Consider the following 18,333-nt stretch of genomic DNA (forward strand, 5'->3'; position numbering starts at 1 on the left):
CCGCCCCACTTCCGGGTTCCCCAGTGATGCGCTCACATGCGTGCGCAGCCCCCGCATGTGGGACTCCCGCCGGCAATTAAAGCTGGCGGGGTGCAACTTAAAGTACTTGAACAGGTACTTCAGGTTGTTTACAGACCTGATTGACCTGATATTTTAGGAGGGATCGGATTTTGCAATTAACTGAGACTGTTTCCCGTACTGGGGGAAACACTCCCAGTTGAAATGGACGTGTTGCAGCCATCAGCCTGTGGCAACTGCACAGGTCCATTTGACAGGTGTTGGGGGGAGACCCTCACTCATTGCAGGAGGCCACTCTGTCACTTTGGACAAAGTTTGGCCTCCACCACCCTCCTCCTAACAATCAAATGCATAAACTTGCACACTTACCCCGGTGTCCAGACACATTTACCTACCTTGCGGACCTCCTCAAACTTCTGGATGGGGGCCGCCGTAGCTGCAGCCGTAACCTCCTCGGAGGGCAATCAGCATCACCAGTCTCGCCGGCCACGCTGTCCACCTCTGACACATGGAGCTCCACAACACAGTGCTGTGACACATCCACCTGCACAGCAGGAGGGAGGGCAACCGCAGAGAGAGATGCGTCGCAGAGCGCACTACCCTCGCCACAGGGTCTACAGACCGAGGCTCAGCTTCCTGGACCTCTCTGAGCAGCAGTGCACACGGAGGCTCAGAGTCACTCGACATGTAGTCGTGGACATCTGCAGCCTCCATCATGCCGAGCTGCTCCTGGCTGGCCCGAGCACCATCTTCTTACCTGTCGCTGTCAAAGTCACCACTGCCCTCAACAACTTCTCCTCCGCATCCTTCCAGGGTGCCACCGGGGACATCGCCGGCGTCTCTCAGTCGTCTGCACAAAAGAGCCCTGCAAATACACCTACACCCACTCTGCAGTGACACAATGGGTGGCATCAAGTGTGCGTGTTCATGGTGAACCCCATGAAAGGAACCTATTCCACAAGCCAGTAAAGAATGGGCAAGATGTGGCAGTAGTGGTGATAATGATAATATTTATTGTGCATGTGAAACAAAACAAATATAAATGAAAAACATGACAAATCGTCAGACACTCTTGTGCATTCCCTTTGTGCTCACAAAACTATCGCCTTGCGTTTCCGGGAACCCCTACGTGGTGCTACCCCTGTGGCTTCAGCAGAGGTAGTGGCAGGTTGCTCTTGTCCATGCCCTGGCGGATGAGATGCTTTGGGCCGACGCCCTCTAGCTTTGGGTGCTCGTGAGAGCCACTCCAAAGACTGCTCCACCTGCACCTGTGCAGGGGCAGACTCAGCCACCTGGAGAGGGGGCAGCATTGCGGGTACTGGTTGAGAGGGGGGCAACGGGTGAGACGTGGGAGCGCTTTGAATGGCGTCCCCACTTCCATGTCCCCTTTCACCATCATCCCTCTCGTGGCCCAGGCCCACATCACTCCTTCCACCCTGCTGGATGGCAGTTTGGAGGACTTGTGTGAGGCCTTCGAAGGCCAGTTGTAACGTATCTGTCAGCCTGTTTAAGGCGGCAGAATGTTGCTCACCCTGAATCCGAATGGCCGTTATCAGGGCCTGAATGGACTCATTGTTGAGCCATGCTTGACGCTCGAGGGAGGCTAGCCTTTCCTCCACCGCAGACATTCCCGCATCTACCCGCGACACTATCTCAGAGATGCCTTCACGTCCCTGCGACACTATCTCAGAGATACCCTCCTGTCCCTGTGCTACCATTCCCCTCATGCAGGAGCTGGACTCCTCCATCCTCTGCGCGATTGTGGAGAGTGCACGTGGCACCTGTTCCAGTACCTCAGCAATGTGCTGCTGCCCATCGATGACTCTCCTTTTCATGGCTGACCCCCAGGGTTCAGCATCTGGGTCCAGCTGAGCAGAGCCTGGAGAAGAGTGCTCCCACCGACGCGGACTCTCCACGGCTTCCCCTGCCACCAGGGTCTGCTCGTGCTCACATGTGCGTGGTGTCTCACCATGTGCAAGCCCAACTAAGTGAGGACGGGGACCCACCGAGGTGTGTGTGTCTGCGCTGGTGGATGGATGGCTCAGATATGACGATGGACCCTCAGAGGCCGGCAGGTCCTCTGAGGAATCACCCTCCACGGTCACGGCGCTCGCAGATGGCCCTGCAAGAGAACAGAAAGCAATATTAGGCATGTGGACAGATGTTGAGGTGCTGCAGATGCCAAGTGATGCTAAGATCATTCGCTATCATGAGCGCTGAGTGTTAGCTTTCTGTCACCGGCCGCTTGTGCAATCCCAGCCTCGGCATCCGCCACCGACAGGCATTCCAGCATGCGGCTGATGTCCAATGCCTGCTGCTCCGCGTCCGTTAGGACCACCTGGTGTGGCGGGCCCCCTCCGGTCCATGCCCTCTCCCGGGCGTTCTGGCATCTCTTCTCCTATCAAGGCAAAACACAGAGGCGTGATTGAGTGATGGTTGCATGGTGAGCCGCTGCATGCATTGGTGTGGGTGGGGTTGAGCGTGAGGGACATGCATGGGAGGGAGCGTGTGCAACATAGCCATGATATTGTATGAGGATTGGGTTGCATGGTAGTGTTTGAATGGGGACAGGGGCGGTGAGTACGTGCAGGCAAGGTGAGGATGATAGTTGAGTGGATGTGAGGAGTGATGCGAGAGCATTGTGGTGGCAGTGCAGAAGAGGTTGTGTTTTTTTTTTATTCGTTCACGGGATGTGGGCGTTGCTGGCGAGGCCAGCATTTATTGCCCATCCCTAATTGCCCTCGTGGTGGTGGAGGTGATGTGGAAGAAGGAGTGTGGGAGAATGCGTAAGTGTACTCACTTTGCCTAACCTGGTTAGGTCATTAAATCTCTTCCTGCACTGGACCCAGGTTCGTGGCACATTGCCGCAGCTGGTGACCTCCTCGGCCACCTCCAGCCAGGTCTTCTTCGTGGTGGAGGGAGGACACTTACTCCCATCAGACGGGAAAAAGATTTCCCTCCTCCTCCTCACCCCATCCAGCAGCAGCTGGAGTGAGGAGTCTGAAAATCTTGGGGCAGCCTTCCCTCTGGCGTGCTCCATGGTTCAGCATTGGTTGTTTGCTGCAGGAGGAGCATTGGTGGACTGCCCCTTCAAATAGGGCTCCTTCAGCTGACGGACCTTACTGCGCATGCGCAGTCCGCCCGCCGCGCAGCTTACCAGCGGGAAACCCGGAAGTAAAGGTAAGTGGCTCCAATTAGCCTGTAATTGCAAGCGGAGCACACTGATTTCACCGGGCGCGTTACCCACGCGCCCAGTCGACCCCCCGCTGAGAACCTGCTGCCCTGCTAATATCGAGCCCAAAGAGTCTGCAAAGGGATGTAGACAGGTTAATTGAGTGGGCAAGAAGGTGGCAGATGGAGTATAATGTGGGGAAATGTGAGGTTATTCACTTTGGTAGGAAGAACAGAAAAACAGAATATTTTTTAAACGGTGAGAAACTATTAAATGTTCTTGTCCAGAGAGATCTGGGTGTCCTCATAAAAGAAACACAAAAGGTTAGTATGCAGGTACAGCAGGTAATTAGGACGGCAAATTGCATTCTGGCCTTTATTGAAAGGGGGTTGGGGTACACGAGTAAAGAAGTCTTGCTGTAACTGTACAAGCCTTTGGTGAGACCTCACCTGGAGTATTGGGCATGATTTTAACATTGAAAAACGGGTGGGTTGGGGGCGGGGGGGCATTCACAATCACAACCATTTCAGATCCGCCTCAAACCCGCCCATTTCCAGTTTTCACTGGGGCGGGATGAGGGGCAGGCGACCAACCAGCTTCCAGGAGGCAGGTTGGTGACTAAAACCTTTCAAGGATGCTGCGGGCCTCCATTTTTGCAGAATTTGCAATTTCAACCCATGGGGGCCAGGATTCCCGGCGGGCCTTCTCCTTCACGCTACGTGAAAGGAGGCATGAAGGCCTGAAACTGCAGGTAAGTGCCTTTCTGGCACAGCTTGTGGGCACGGAGGAGCAGGAGCCCAACAAGCCTACCTGCAATGACTGCTGCCAACGATCGTGAACCCCCCCCCCACAACGACCTCCGACCCCCCCAAACGATTGCAACCCCCCCCCCATGATCGCAGACCCCCGCGATGACCCCCGATCCTGCCCCCACCCTGTGACTGACCCTGATCCCTCCTCCCCCCCCCCCCCCCCCGTGACCCCCATGCCTACCGGTGCCCTCGTACCCACCCATGCCCATCAGAGCCCCGTGGCCACCCATGACCCCCCCCCCCCCCCCCCCATCCATATAATCAGAGACTTAACTGAAGACTTACCTGAACACGTCCTCTCCCTGGCTGCTCTACCGTCCGACTGAGACCAACCTGTCAATCAGGCCGGTCAGTCAACGGCAAGCCGACGAAAAAAAAAAGGCGTCCTTATGTGAAAATCGTACGGACGTCTGGGAAACCTGTACTTCCGGGTTTCCTGTCTGCAATTTGAACGCCTCCTATTCCCCCTCCCAGTTCGGGGTCAAAATCGTGCCCATTGTGTACAGTTTTGGTCTCCTTATCTAAAGAAGTATATACTTGCTTTAGAGGCGGTGTAATGGAGGTTCACTAGATTGATTCCTGGGAAGAGAGGGTTGTCCTATGAGGAGAGGTTGAGTAGAATGGGTCTATACTCCCTGGAGTTTAGAAGAATGAGAGATGATCTCATTGAAACATGTAAGATTCTGAGGGGGCTTGACGGTAGATGCTGAGAAGTTGTTTCCCCTGTTTGGAGAGTCTAGAACTAGGGGGCATAATCTCAGGAAAAGGGGTCGGCCATTTAAAACTGAGATGAGGAGGAATTTTTTCAATCATAGGGTTGTGAATCTTTGGAATCCTGTACCCCGGAGGGCTGTGGATGCTCGGTCGTTGAGTATATTCAAGACTGAGATTGATAGATTTATAAGACCATAAGAGATAGGAGCAGGAGTAGGCTATTCGGCCCCTCGAGCCTGCTCCGCCATTCAATGAGATCATGGCTGGTCTGATTTTTACCTCAACTACACTTTCCCGCCTTTTCCCCATATCCTTTTGGACTCAAAGGGAACCAAGGGATATGGGGATCGGGCGGGAAAGTGGAGTTGCGGTCGAAGATCAGCCATGATCTGATTGAATGGTGGAGCAGGCTTGAGGGGCCGTATGGCCCACTCTTGTTCCTATTGCTTACGAATGACACCATAACATACGAATACACAAAAAATTACGGTGCCTGTCTCATATTCCTCTCTCACTGCTATCTTAGTGGAGGTGGCAACCTGCTTAAAATAATTGGCTTTGCACCTCCCCGAAAACAGCAGAGGAATTACAGATGAATACTTTAAGCATTTGCCCATTAGTGCCTCAGGGTGTCATTTTTGGACCGCGGTGAGTAAATTATCATTGAATGGATTCTGAGGTATGCAGGTAACACAGTCTAAAACAGCAAGGCCAAACCTGAAGAGCATTAGAACATTTCCTCTGAAATCGTGTGTGGATTGGACTTAGCTTTGATACCATCCATGGTTAAAGATGTCCCAACACCATCTAAGGGGTAGAAATCCATCCTGGGCAGCAGCGCTGAATGTGCGGTATTGTACCGGCCGCCCGCTTTACGCCTCTGCTCGATATCTGATTCTATTGAAGTCAGTGCAACTGAATATCAGGCGGGGGTGCGTATAAAGGGCGGCCGGTGCCATACCGCCCGCTCAGCACTGCCGCCCAGGACAGATTTCTACCCCGAAGAGCAGTCACTTGGTTGACATAACGGGCGGTTGTATCAGCTCCTTTGAAGCTGTACCCCAGCAAGAGTAAATGCCTTTAGGAGAGGGGCAGAAGGGAATAAAAGAGCAGTACCCACAGTTATTATTTCCAGTACATCTCCATCCATTTATTCAAAGAATCATAGAAACTTACAGCACAGAAGGAGGCCATTCGGCCCAACGTGTCTGTGCCAGCTGAAAAAAAGCTATCCAGCCTAATCCCACTTTCCAGCTCTTGGTCTTTAGCCTTGTAGGTTGTGAAACTTCAAGAGCATATCCAAGTAATTTTTAAATGCAATGAGGGTTTCAGCCTCTATTGTTCCATATGTTGCCCCAGCTGATGGACCGTAACCCCCTTGACCTTGAGTTTGTTTGCACCTAGTGAGGTGATCTGCAGCACCATCAGCCTATATATATACATCATCAAAATAAAGCCTCGATCCAAAAAAGGGAACAGATGACTGAAACTTGCACTCTCATTTTCTTTGTGCAGGCACATGAAGATCCACGAAAAAGAACCTACCAGCTCTGCGGCGTCAAGCCCCCCATCCCCCACCAAGCGCCGAAGGCTCTCAGTCAAAAGAAAACTGAGCCAAGAGGAAGGGGGGGCAAAGGAAGAGGAATCGCCCAGCAAAAAGGCACTAGGATGCAATTTATATTCAATTTAAAAAGTGCACTTTCAAAGTGTTAGTTGTGACAATAACTTGCCTCCAGAATCGACTATTCCAATGCTCTCCTGGCCGGCCTCCCATCTTTCACCTTCCATAAACTTGAGCTCATCCAAAACTCTTCTGCGCATATCCTAACTCACACCAAGTTCCGTTCACCCATCACGCTCATTGACCTATATTGGCTCCTGGTTCAGCAACACCTTGAATTTAAAATTCTCATCTTTGTGTTCATATCCCTCCATGGCATCGCACCTCCCTATCTGTAACCTCTTCCAGCCCTACAACTTTCTGAGAACTCTGTGTTCCTCCAACCCGATTTCCTTCAGCTCACCATTGGCAGCCGTGCCTTCAGCTGCCTAGGCCCTAGGCTCTGGAATTCCCTCCCTAAGCCGCTCCGTCTCTCTACCTCTCTCTCCTCCTTTAAGATGCTCCTTAAAGCCTACCTGTTCGACAAAGCTTTTAGTCGCCTATCCTGTGAAGCTCCATGCGACATTTTGCTACGTTAAAGGTGCTAGATAAATGCAAGTTGTTGTAGAAGGAAACGCCATGACAAGTAAATAGCATCTGATGTTTTATTATCAATTAGTTTGATATGGTATCCTTGTCCACAGCACTGCTCAACAAGCCCTGTGATCTTTACTTTCACGAGAGTGATGCACTGAGATAATGCAACAACATCAACAACTTGCATTTATATAGTGCTTTTAACGTAGTAAAACGTCCCATGGCATTTCACAGGAACGTTATCGAACAAAATTTGACACCAAGCCACATAAGGAGATATTAGGACAGGTGACCAAAAGCTTGGTCAAAGAGATAGATTTTAAGGAGCTTCTTAAAGGAGGAGAGGTAGAGAGGTTTTGGGAGGAAATTCCAGAGATTAGGGCCTAGGCAGCTGAAGGCACGGCCGCCAATGATTAATGGAGCGATTAAAATCGGGGATGCAAGATGCCAGAATTGGAGCAGCGCAGAGATCTCTGAGGATTGTAGGGCTGGAGGAGGTTACAGATATAGGGAGGGGCGAGGCCATGAAGGGATTTGAAAACAAGGATGAGAATTTTAAAATGGAGGCGTTCCCGGACCGGAGCGTCTTAAAGGAGGTGAGAGAGGCGGGGAGGTTCCTGGCAGCTGATCCAAGGTGGGAGCTGCCGGCTCCCCGAGGTAAGTGGCTCTTTCATCACTCCTTGTGGGCCAGGTGAAGCAGGAGTGCTGATGTCCCCCCCACCCCACCCCCCGCCCAGGCCCCTCAAGGAAGCCTTCAGCCGTGATCCCCAGCCTCCCCCCTGCCCTCCCGATCACAAGTCACCTTCCGATTGCCGACCTCCCCGCCCCCCTCCCGATCGCCGCCCGGAGCTCCCTTCCCAGTAGTGGGGACCGTCCCCAAAGCTTTTCATTCGTCCGTCTGCCGGGCGGGAGGCGGCCCTACAATATCTTAATGAGGCCCTGCTGTTAAGATCGGCAGGACCTCCACGTTCCCGGCCTTGCTGGGTTCTTTCCGGCTTTCCCCCGCACCCTCCCTGCCTCCCCATTAATATTGGGGCTTTGGTATCTTAAGTTGGTTCTTCTGGAGTTTCCTTGTGGAGAGTGTGTGATGTGAGATCGTGTAATTGCTGGGATAAAATCAGTTAAGCCTAATATGTTGATGTCCAGTAATATTCAGAGAGATCACATACATGAACCAAAGCAAACAAATCAGAGTAAGGGTCGTGTTGAATTACACACTTGTGTCTTCTGCAGGCTGGGTAGAGGGCACCATCACGAACGGTGGAAGGGCCGGTGGGGGGAGAATAGAATAAAATAAAACGGGAGAGAGAACTGAATTTCTTTAATAGGTCTCCTCTGAGCGTTGTTGATCAGGTGGGAGCCAATCTGACACAGCCCCTTATAATCATGAAAGGAGGCAAAGGGCAAGTTGCCTTCTTTCTGAATAAATTGATTGGGATGTGCCTGGTGGTGCACAAGTTTGAGCAACACGCTGCAGCTAAATTAATGTCAAGGTCAGTGGAAGTCAAAGCCTCGTTAACACCAACCGTTGATCATTTACTGACTCCTATCAGCATATTATTCATACTCTCCATCTGCCCTGAAGTCCTGAATGACACCATTTTTATTTGTTTGCTTTGGTTAATAAAAATGATCTCTCTGAATATTGCTGGCCTCACCGTGGCATGTTTGGCTCGTACTTGTCCTAGAAATTACATTGTTTTGCATCCAACGGTAATCCTTATGCAGCCTGCCTACCAAGATTAGCGTAACCTATAATGTCTGCTGTCATCGTGTAGTTGTGCAGTGTGAGATTTGCAGTGCTGAAGGAGATGCTATCTCTTGGATCATGTTTGCACACAAGCACTTAGGTTTGTCACACATAAGAGTATATAATAAAATCTCAGCAGTACTCCAGCCTGCTCAAACAATGGACTGTTGTTTCACCTGACGGGAGGAGGGGCTGAGCAGTTGAACTGTTAAAAGTGGCAATGCCAACACTTCCTGTGTAGCAAAGTCACCAGTCACGCTTTCCGTAGCTGTGGTTGAGAGATTTTTTTCTCCACATTTTGTTTTTTAAAGTAAATTAATGGGCGATGCTAGCATTCAGGAACAGAACACTTTGCCATTTTAGGCACCCAGTGTTTAGATCGATTGCACCCAGCTCAAGCATAGTGCAGCGAGATGCAGAGTAAAGCTCCTTCTACTCAGCCCCCATCTCGAAAAAGCACCCTCTGCTGCACCAGTGTGACATTTCATTTCCCTCACTGATGGGATTGCCAAATCAGGGCCGGTTTTCTGTTGTGGGCTGACACACACCAGGAACTGGGTTGAGATGGCTTAAACTTATTTAACATAAACCCCTGTGGCCAACAGAGAGGAAGCATTTGTCTTATCAGTCAGGGTTGACTTCAACGACAGTTCTCAGCATTTATTATATTTAAAATAATCCCTCTCACCTGTTAGCACTTTCCTCCATTATTTCCCTTGCATCATATGCCATTCTGAAGCTGCACCTTTTCATTAGATTTCATGGGGATCAGCCTTTACGAACTGGCTCCTGAGATTCACACTACTGATCCTGACTCCCTTACCAGCGGCAGAATCATAGACCCAGTTCTTGATGAGTCACAAGTCCGTTGCCAGGATAAAGGAACTGGACACAGACTCCAGTCTCTCAGAATGCAGAATTAAAACAGTCGCAATAGAAAGGCTTGTTAGGAAAGACTATCAAGCTGCTTTTATACTGCCACTGTTCTGGGCTGGTAGGCGTTTGATTGGCTCACTTCTCACTTATTCCCCCCATCTCCCTCTCGGGGATATCTTAAGTCAGTCACGTGTGGGGAGTGCAGGAATACAGATTCCATCACTCGTCAGCCCACTGCAGCAGGCTGGTTGAAGGTTTTAGCATCCCCTTTAAGAAGTATTTTTCTTTCCCCTTGCTGGCTTTGTTCTCCCCTCCTCTCTTGAAGGTGTTACTCCTTGCTGCCATGTTCTCACCCAACATCCGCACAGACCTGCTTTCGGCAGAGGTAGTTGGGCAGTGGTCGAAGATGTGAATCCCTCCCTGTTTCTCTCCTCCCTAGCCCAAGGATGATGTGACCTATTGCAGCACTCCAACCACAACCCCAGCTGAGATCAGTTCACTCAGCACAGACTGAACATCAATTGTTAAGTTACTTTAATTGAGAGGAACTAACAACACAAAAAGAAGCCATCATGAAGTGCAGTGCTTTCGGAGCGCAGTGCTTGGGAATGTCAGCTCAATCCTTCATTCAGCTCGGTTCCGGTCTGCTCCACACCTGATGGGAGGCTTAGAGGAGAGGCTGTGAGCCAGTCATGGGAAAAATTGGATAAGGAGATCCTCCCAGAGTGGTACTTGCACTGGCAGCCCTCCAGTGCCTCGCCCAAATGACGATTGTTAATTTGTGAGCAGCAGGTGTTTACTCAGTGACGGTGGGTGTGGGGAGGAATTACAGAAGAGCCCAATTTAGTTCTCACCTGAATGTTCACATGTGTACTTTAAGCAGCGGTCAGTGGATAACGTTCCATAGTGGGGACCCTGGCTGATTTTTTTTTTCTCTCCTTTACTCCTGACACTGTAGAGAACTGCAGTGCCTCTAACATCATTTTTTTCCCCAAAAGATGTAATTCTAGTCCCTGTAGAAGGTACTAAGTACAGAAAGTGAATTTTAAAAATTACCCCCTACTTTCAGGCTCACAAAAGGCCTGTGTGAAGTAGGCATCAATTCCCCTTCCCTGTTCTCAACAAGACGACAGAAAAATCCTCTCCAAGCAGCAAGTCAAAGCACAGAACTTTGACTTGTTTCAGCTCAGCTGCTAAAAGTAAGAGACACTTACACAAAAAAAAAGCAAGATCCTCTTGATGAAAAAGTGAGACGCCCCATACACAAAAACAAAATTAGACCCATCCTTCCTCCCCACACAAAGAATGTGAAGCCCCCTACCCCTCCCCCACACAAATCTTGCAAACTGGAAGTATCAGTTCTATAGAGTTCAGGGGCCTGGAGGCCCGGTAAAGGCTGATTCCTCATTGGGGCAATAAGGCTACTTCCTGATTGGTCAAAATCCACCACGATCAGACTAGATCTGTGGGCTCCGATGGGTTAAAGAGATGAATTCAAAATTGGTTTGTACACAAAGAAGGAAGAAATCAGCAGGGCCTTCTCAGGCTGGATCAAAAGAGGTCAAAGGCCACATTTGTCACACAAGTCAAGTCTTGATACCCCTGCTTCAGTGTGTGTGTCCGTAGAACGTAGAAACAACCTATAGACTGAACTTGAATAGGTTTTAAGATTATGTATTCCACTTTACTTATCCACTCCCATTTTCAAATTTTTTATCCCTCCTGCCCTGTCATGTTCTGCTGTCGGACTGTCCAATGTAACAAGAGGTTTATGAAGCTGAAGGCTCAGTCACGTGCGAAAGGCAGGAAATATAGCCAAATTTGATGGGGATTCAGGAGCTGCTGGAGGCTACCCAAAAGCTTTGGGTAGTCACAAATACTTCGGCCCCGATATTTACGGGGAGGCCGGGAGGGTGCGGGGGAAGGAAACCCAGAATTTCTGGGAAGGTGGAGGTGCTGCCGAATTTCTCATTTTTAAATTCCGTTTCCCACCTGGCAGCCGGGCGGGAAAGCCTGCGGTAGAAGACAGCAGCCGGGGACCCTTGGGCACGCTCCCGGCAATCAGGAAAGATCGCGGCACATAAGGGGGAGGATTGGCAAAGATCATGGAGCATAAGGCGGAGTCAGCAATGATCGGGGGGCATAAGGCAGGATCCGCAAATATTGGGGAGGGCCAGCAAAGATCGGGGGCATAAGGGGGGTCCGCAAATACCGAGGGGGTTAAGGGGTGTCAGCAAAGATTGGGGTCATAAGGAGGGATCGGCAGAGATCGGGGGGTATAAGGCAGGGTCTGCAAATATCGGGGGGCATAAGGGGGGTCCTCAAATATTGGGGTGTTAAGTGGGTTCGGCAAAGTTCGGGGGCAGAAGGGGGGTCCGCAAATATCGCGGGGCATGGGGGGTCCACAAAGATCGCGGAGCATAAGGCGGGGTCCGCAAAGATCGAGAAGTAGAGGGAGTTAAAGTTCCCCCCATCATTTATGAAATGTGAGTAATGAGATTGCTCTGTGGGTAAATTTATAATTAGGTGCTTTGAGTGCAATTTCGCGATATGGGCTCTGGCTTCCCCCATGTGTATTTTAAAGAATGCAAGTGATTGTCGAGAAATGAGGGTGAGTTAGAGGGGACTCCATTGTCCAGCTAAGAAGGTAGTTAAAACAGCTGCCAAAGCTACATTGTAACTACCCTCTAGAAGGGTGTTTGAGGGTGGAAAGAAATAACTTGCTCTCTGGAGGTAATTGTTCAAAGTCACACTGATACCAGGGAACCTTGCCTGCCAGCAGTGCACATCTGAGAAATGTAAGGAAAGTGCAAACTCAGAAAATAGGCCCCTCTATTTCCTTAATTTTTTTTCTGCGTCATTTCCTGTAGGGTGACGCCTAGTTTCCATTTAAAATATCTCCCAAGTGGCCTGACTGAGTGCAGGAATGTATGCAGAGACAATTTTTCTTTAGTTCCTCTCAGTATGTATGTGATGCTAGCAAGGCTGCATTTATTACCCATTCCTAGTTGCCCTGACAACTGAGTGGCTTGCTAGGCCATCTAAAGAATGTAGTAAGAGTCAACCACATGTAGGACAGACTGGGTAGCAATAGTGAACCTGTTGGGTTTTTACCCAGCATGATCATTTTTTCCTTGATATCAGCCCAAAAATTACCAATATTATTGAATTCACAGTGGAATTTGAACTCTCAACTCTGAATTGCTAGTCTGGTATCATAACCACTACACTGCTGTACCAGATAGTGCAGGTTCAGCCAGCCCACACCCATTTCCTAACATGCTATGCTGCAGAACAGTCTTGGCTCAATGGTGGTATGTTTACCTCTGAGTCAGAAGGTTGTCGGTTCAAGTCCTACTCTGGAGACTTGGGAAGATACTGTAGGCTGTGCAGAACTGAGGGAGTGCTGCATTGTCGAAATCTTTCAGATGAGATGTTAAACAGGAGTCCGGGCTTCCCTTTCAGGTGGATGTAAAAGATCCTGTGGCACTATTCAAAGAATAGTACGGGAGTTCTCCTGGTGTCTTAGCCAATACTTATTCCTCACCCAAATTCACTAAAAAAGCTTGGTCATTATCTCATTGCTGTTTGTGGGACCTTGCTGTGTGCAAATAGGCTACCAAGTTTCCCTATGTTACAACAGTGACTACACTTCGAAAGTACTTCATCGCATGTGAAATGCTTTGTGACATCCTGAGGTTGTGAAAAGCACAATATAAATACAAGTTCTTTCTGTTTCCTTTATTAGTGAACTCCCTGAGTAGTTTTTATTTACTTAGTACACATTGCTGTCCGGCCTTGTTTAGTGTGTGTCCCTAGCCTATCATATGTAGACTGGGGAGTTTAGCTAGGGGAGGTGGTGTCACCTTCCTTGTGCCCTCTTTGACTATTTGTATGTGAATTCCTTTCTCTGACTCTCTCTCTCTCGATCTCTATCTCTCTCCCCACCCCCCCAGCACAATTTAATCAGTGGCACAAAAACCAGAATGGTGCAATTCAAAATATTGCTGGGTGTTTTCCTTTGAACCCTCTTATCACTTGAAAAGATTTGCTATGGTAGAGTATTAAAAAGAAAACAAAGCTGAATTAAAGGCTATAAACAATTGTTGATGCCTCTCCCCATCTTTTGAGTCCAATTCTGGTCATGGTGTAGTTACAGAGAAAGCAGTTAGAGAAACCATAGCTGTCAACAATACTGTAACATTGAGACAATAAGGAGAAAATGCCCATTTTTTTTGTGCATTTAAAAAGCAAACTGTGTCATTTTTTGATTATGAATAATATTACATTACAGCCTTACATAGACTAACAAAGGAAGATATTCTTTATAGTGACAGCTGGGAAGTGGTAAAGTTAGTCTCAGGCCTGAGTCTGCACCTGTCTCCCACTAAAGCCTTGAATTACTGTAATCTCTGGAAAATACACAGAGGCATGTTACAATAAAGTGCTTGCAGGGAGAGGTGACCCGAGCACTCGCAGGGCAGTTAATTAATGAAAGCCAGAAAACACTCTGATGCCCAAAGGCCAGAATCAATGTGCAGCTTCCAATTAGGCATCTCCTTAGCAGCTAAATACTCAGGTACTGTCCGGGCTGCCTCAGTAGTGTGTGGTGCAGTCGCTAACTGTAATCGTGGCCTCCGCTCCACCATTGATGGTTGCTCTTTCTGCCGCTATACGCTCCTTCCCTGCTTTTGAAGAATCCTAAAAATCCTCTACTTTGACTGTGCCTTCAGCTTCCCCCTCCCCAACTTTTTGTTGTCCTGTTCTCCCTCCTGCTCAGTGTTCCCTGCTTTCCTTCATCCTGTAAAGCACTTTGAGGCACCTTTGGCACACGAGAGGCTTTATGGAAATGTAAAGCGCTGTTTGTTTGCTTGACTTCAGATATTCAACCGTGCTGCAGCAGCATTTCCTTACCAAGAAATCTAAAATAAAAGGCGAAAACACTACAGGGCAAAACTGGTCAGTGGGTATCTGAAAGAGGAAGACAGGTTAATTGTTGAGTGAGGCTTATCATCAAAATGATTCAAAAACATTAACCCATCTTTCTCTTTCAGATACTGATTGACCTGTTGTGTATTTATCAGCATTTTCTATTTTTATTTCCAACACTGGTGATTTTCTTGTGCCAGATATGCACGCAGATAAATGCTGTAATTGCAGAATATTTTGAATTAGGGAAGTGCATTTTTGCTTCATATGTTTCTCTGGCTATACTTTGTGACATTCAGTAAGAGAAACGGACATTAATATAGGGGCATGTGATGAAAATGATTTAATGGATAAATCCAGTTTACTGCTTCTGTTGGTGTAAAGTTAATGCACCTATTTTTTACACTGGCTAGCTATTGTGGTGCTTAAAGGGGAAGTGGGTTCTGCTGAATTATTTTACTGTCACAAATGTTATATGTGCAGATAGGATGCAGCTGTGGGCAGTATTGCTCAGTTGTGAAACTGTACCAGGGAAAAATCCTACACAAAATGTCTGTTCCCAGCACGTGTCTAACTAGCAGCTTTAAAGCATGAAGCTTACTAACAAGTGCTGATGGAGAGAGAATGATTAGTGTACAGGTAACACTTGGTAAACATTCATTGTATGCCAAGTCACTTGAGTACACTTCCCCTTTAAGTCACAATAATGTGTAAGTAGCACCCCCTGGCTTGCAAATCATTTAAAAACGGTTCTCAATTTCTGATGTGCATCTTTTACCAACTGAAAGGCCACTATTAAAAAGATCTGGGTTGGTGAGGTGGCACCTTATATTGGTGTTTCAGCAAGCTTTTCCACAAAATGACGGGGCCTGGGTTCATCTCAGCAATTTCAGTGTGCTGGGACTTTGCAAATGCTGCTTTGGAGATGTGCAAGAGGGCCAGGGGGAGGTAGGGTGGTGACTCACTATCCAATTTATTTTCCCTAATTGAGTGGAACCATTAAGCTTCCCCTCTCTGTCTTTTTCCTCTATCTCCCAGCAGCGTGGTGAAGACTCGCTATGTGGAGAATCACGCGGGCGCTGCATCCCGTCACTCGGTGGCATAGCGTGTTGGAGCTGCCTGTTTCCCCATTGTGCTACATTATAAACCAGCTGATGGGCTCCTTTGACAGTTCTGTTGGTAAAAGCACCACGTGGTGTTCTACTGGTACCAGTTCAATCCCTGTTTCATGTGTTATCTGATCTCAGTTGGCGCGATGGCAGTGGCACTACAATTGATTACGACACCTCTGGGCTACAGAGGGAGAATTCCTGCTCCTGATTTCTCCCTATTGACTCCTGCTGGCCAGTGCATGTATGGATATGGGATGAGAACTTGGCTGTGTTACCCTTCCATGGTCTAATAACTTATGAGCACTCACTGTTTGGGTTCACATGTGAAGAACTGCTGCGTTGACAACGTATCAGAGAGCTCTTAATAACCATAAAAGTGCCCCCCGTCCCCCACAGTATGAAACGCTACCTTCGAGAGAAGAGGGGAGAAAAATGGGAAATGAAAGCAGCAACAACTGGTAGCTTTAAAAAAAAGACAGCATTTTCACTTATCAATTTTCCTTTTTTATTCCTTCTCCAAACAATCCTCCTTCCCTCCTCCCGCCCAGGTTACCCGAGAGATCCCCTCCGACGAAGAGGAAGACAAAAAGACCGAAGAGGTTCTTCACTGCCCTGTATGTTTCAAGACTTTCATATGCAAATATGGACTGGAGACCCACATGGAGACTCATCCTGATTCTACCTTGAGGTAAGCTGATACACGCCCTTCTGTCCACAACAATACGTGTCCTAACAGACTGCAGAGCTCCAAGCCTCAGACAAACAAGCACACATGCAGACTGGTTATCGACTTGCGTTACCGCAGTGAGATTGTATTGAAGCAACGGTCTGTTTTTTTATTTTTCCCTCACAGAACACTCATTTCTCTAGCTATGTTGATCTTTTGAAATCTTTTGGAGCCTCCATTTTATACAGTAGGAGCGTCTTTCTACCTAAGGATAGTTGCAGGGCCTCTGGAAACATTTCAGATTTTCATGTTGCTGCTACCTTAGGAACACTAGAAGCAAGATAACACACACCTGTAGCTCTGAAGCATACATGTGGAAGCTGACCCCATGTCTGTAGATGATGGTTTCTATGAGACTTGATTCTGACCAGTAGCCAAAAACATTAAATTGTTTTTCTTACCAGGGCACAACTTAAGGACTGAGCCTCAGGATTTGTTTTTTGATTTTCCTAAAATCCCATTTTTCACATGGACATACATCCCCCTCCCCCTGCCCACTCTGTGTTGCACAGATCAGAAACAGAATAGAGCAGGGACTGAAACTACATTTTTTAGTTTTATTCTTTTGAAGGAAAACTCCAGTCAAAATTCTTAATTCATCACCACCTACTAACCTACATTACACCTGTCACTGTAGTGGTCCTGAAGTAAAAACTTATAGAAGGTAAACAGAAAAGGGCAGTGAGCGAAGATTGTATTTTTTCCGGCAATAGATGGGTAATTTATTTTGTGTTCTTTTACCTTCCCCTTTCCAAGCCTCGCAGAAGTGCATGCCATTCCCCAGCACGTGACCTTTTAGCAGTCCTTTACTGGTGTCACTTGGTAACTGGCTGCTAGCAGGTGCAGCCGTTGAAACATTCCCACCCTTCTTGGTGCCCCCCTCGCCCCCATGACTAAATAGTTGGGACTGTGTGAATCATGGGCTCACACAGTCATCCCATTTCTCTGTGCTACAGCACTTTTAAGTGTCACTTGAAAAGTCCACTTAATGTATCTCCATTTTGTGATGGTACAATTGTGCTCTTTTTCCCTTGGATCTTCTCACACCACACGCATGACACTATCTTTGATCGAGGAGAGTTGTTCCCGGGGCTCTGTCAGTGTTGATCTGATGCCGTCCACTAGCTGTTACTTGTGAGCCATCCAGAGCCATCCTTTCTCTGAATTTTCTTTTCTTCCCCATACTCCCCAGTATGAGGAAGGACTTAAACGTTGCTTGATACCCGCCCACAGTAGTACACCTGAGATTGGTAACTAAACCTGTGGAAGATAGTGGAATACTTTTTTTTTAAAGTTCTTGGAGATTTTCACCACTCCCGTTTCTTGAATGGGAGAAAATTGGCATCAGCAAAAACTGGGCGGGGGGAATGGACGATGGGTGGTTTTCACTGCTTTTGAGATGGGGTTTTTGAGCTAAGATCCTGGTGGACAACGAAATTCCCAGGGCACTACTGTACTCTCAGAAAGGAAGGGCCTACTCCAGTATTTTCCAAAGCAATCTCTCTCAGTTGGCCACGCTGGCACATTATATTTAAAAAATATCAGTAACCACGGCAGGGTTTGTATTCAACTTGGTTTGTGACAGCTTGTTGCTGCAGTGTTGTTATGATCATGTTGCTCATTATTGAGTTAGTATTTTCCAGGGTAGATTTCATCGCTTGTTCTCAGATCTTTAAGTGAGAATCAGTTATTGCTTTTAAAATGTAGTATTGGTAAAACTCTCCAAGCCCCGCCCCCACCCCCATCGAACTGCAGAGTTATATGAAGTTTAGTGGCAAAATTGTGGAAAACCAATTCCTAATCTGACCTCCAGTACTTTGTCGCAATCACCTTGGAATCCAGTTGCTGCTGCATTTTATTCTCATTCCTTAAAGCCTCAGTATGCAGTGCTTTCAATTTATGCTTGAATTGCCGCTGTGTGGTGGTAGAATTGGTAATGTTACCAGTTCTGACATTGATAGGCTGACGATAATATCTGCCACTCCTGAACGTTGGGATGGGGGAAGTGGGTTGGGTTCTGTGTGCA

The 18,333-nt window shown here is 48.0% G+C and overlaps 1 protein-coding gene across 5 annotated transcripts in view; it reads left to right on the plus strand.

The window, feature by feature from the left end:
• The window catches only part of rreb1a (ras responsive element binding protein 1a), a 216,068-nt gene that overhangs the window by 144,322 nt on the left and 53,413 nt on the right, over window positions 1–18,333 (plus strand). For all 5 annotated transcript variants that reach the window (XM_068001795.1, XM_068001796.1, XM_068001792.1 and 2 more), the window contains exons 6-7: window positions 6,232–6,376; window positions 16,129–16,268. In XM_068001795.1, coding sequence (XP_067857896.1) covers window positions 6,232–6,376; window positions 16,129–16,268 — 285 coding nt within the window. The remainder of the gene's footprint in view (window positions 1–6,231; window positions 6,377–16,128; window positions 16,269–18,333) is intronic.

This window comes from Heptranchias perlo, chromosome 2 (genome assembly GCF_035084215.1).
Source record: "Heptranchias perlo isolate sHepPer1 chromosome 2, sHepPer1.hap1, whole genome shotgun sequence".
In the NCBI taxonomy this organism is placed as follows: Eukaryota; Metazoa; Chordata; class Chondrichthyes; order Hexanchiformes; family Hexanchidae; genus Heptranchias; species Heptranchias perlo.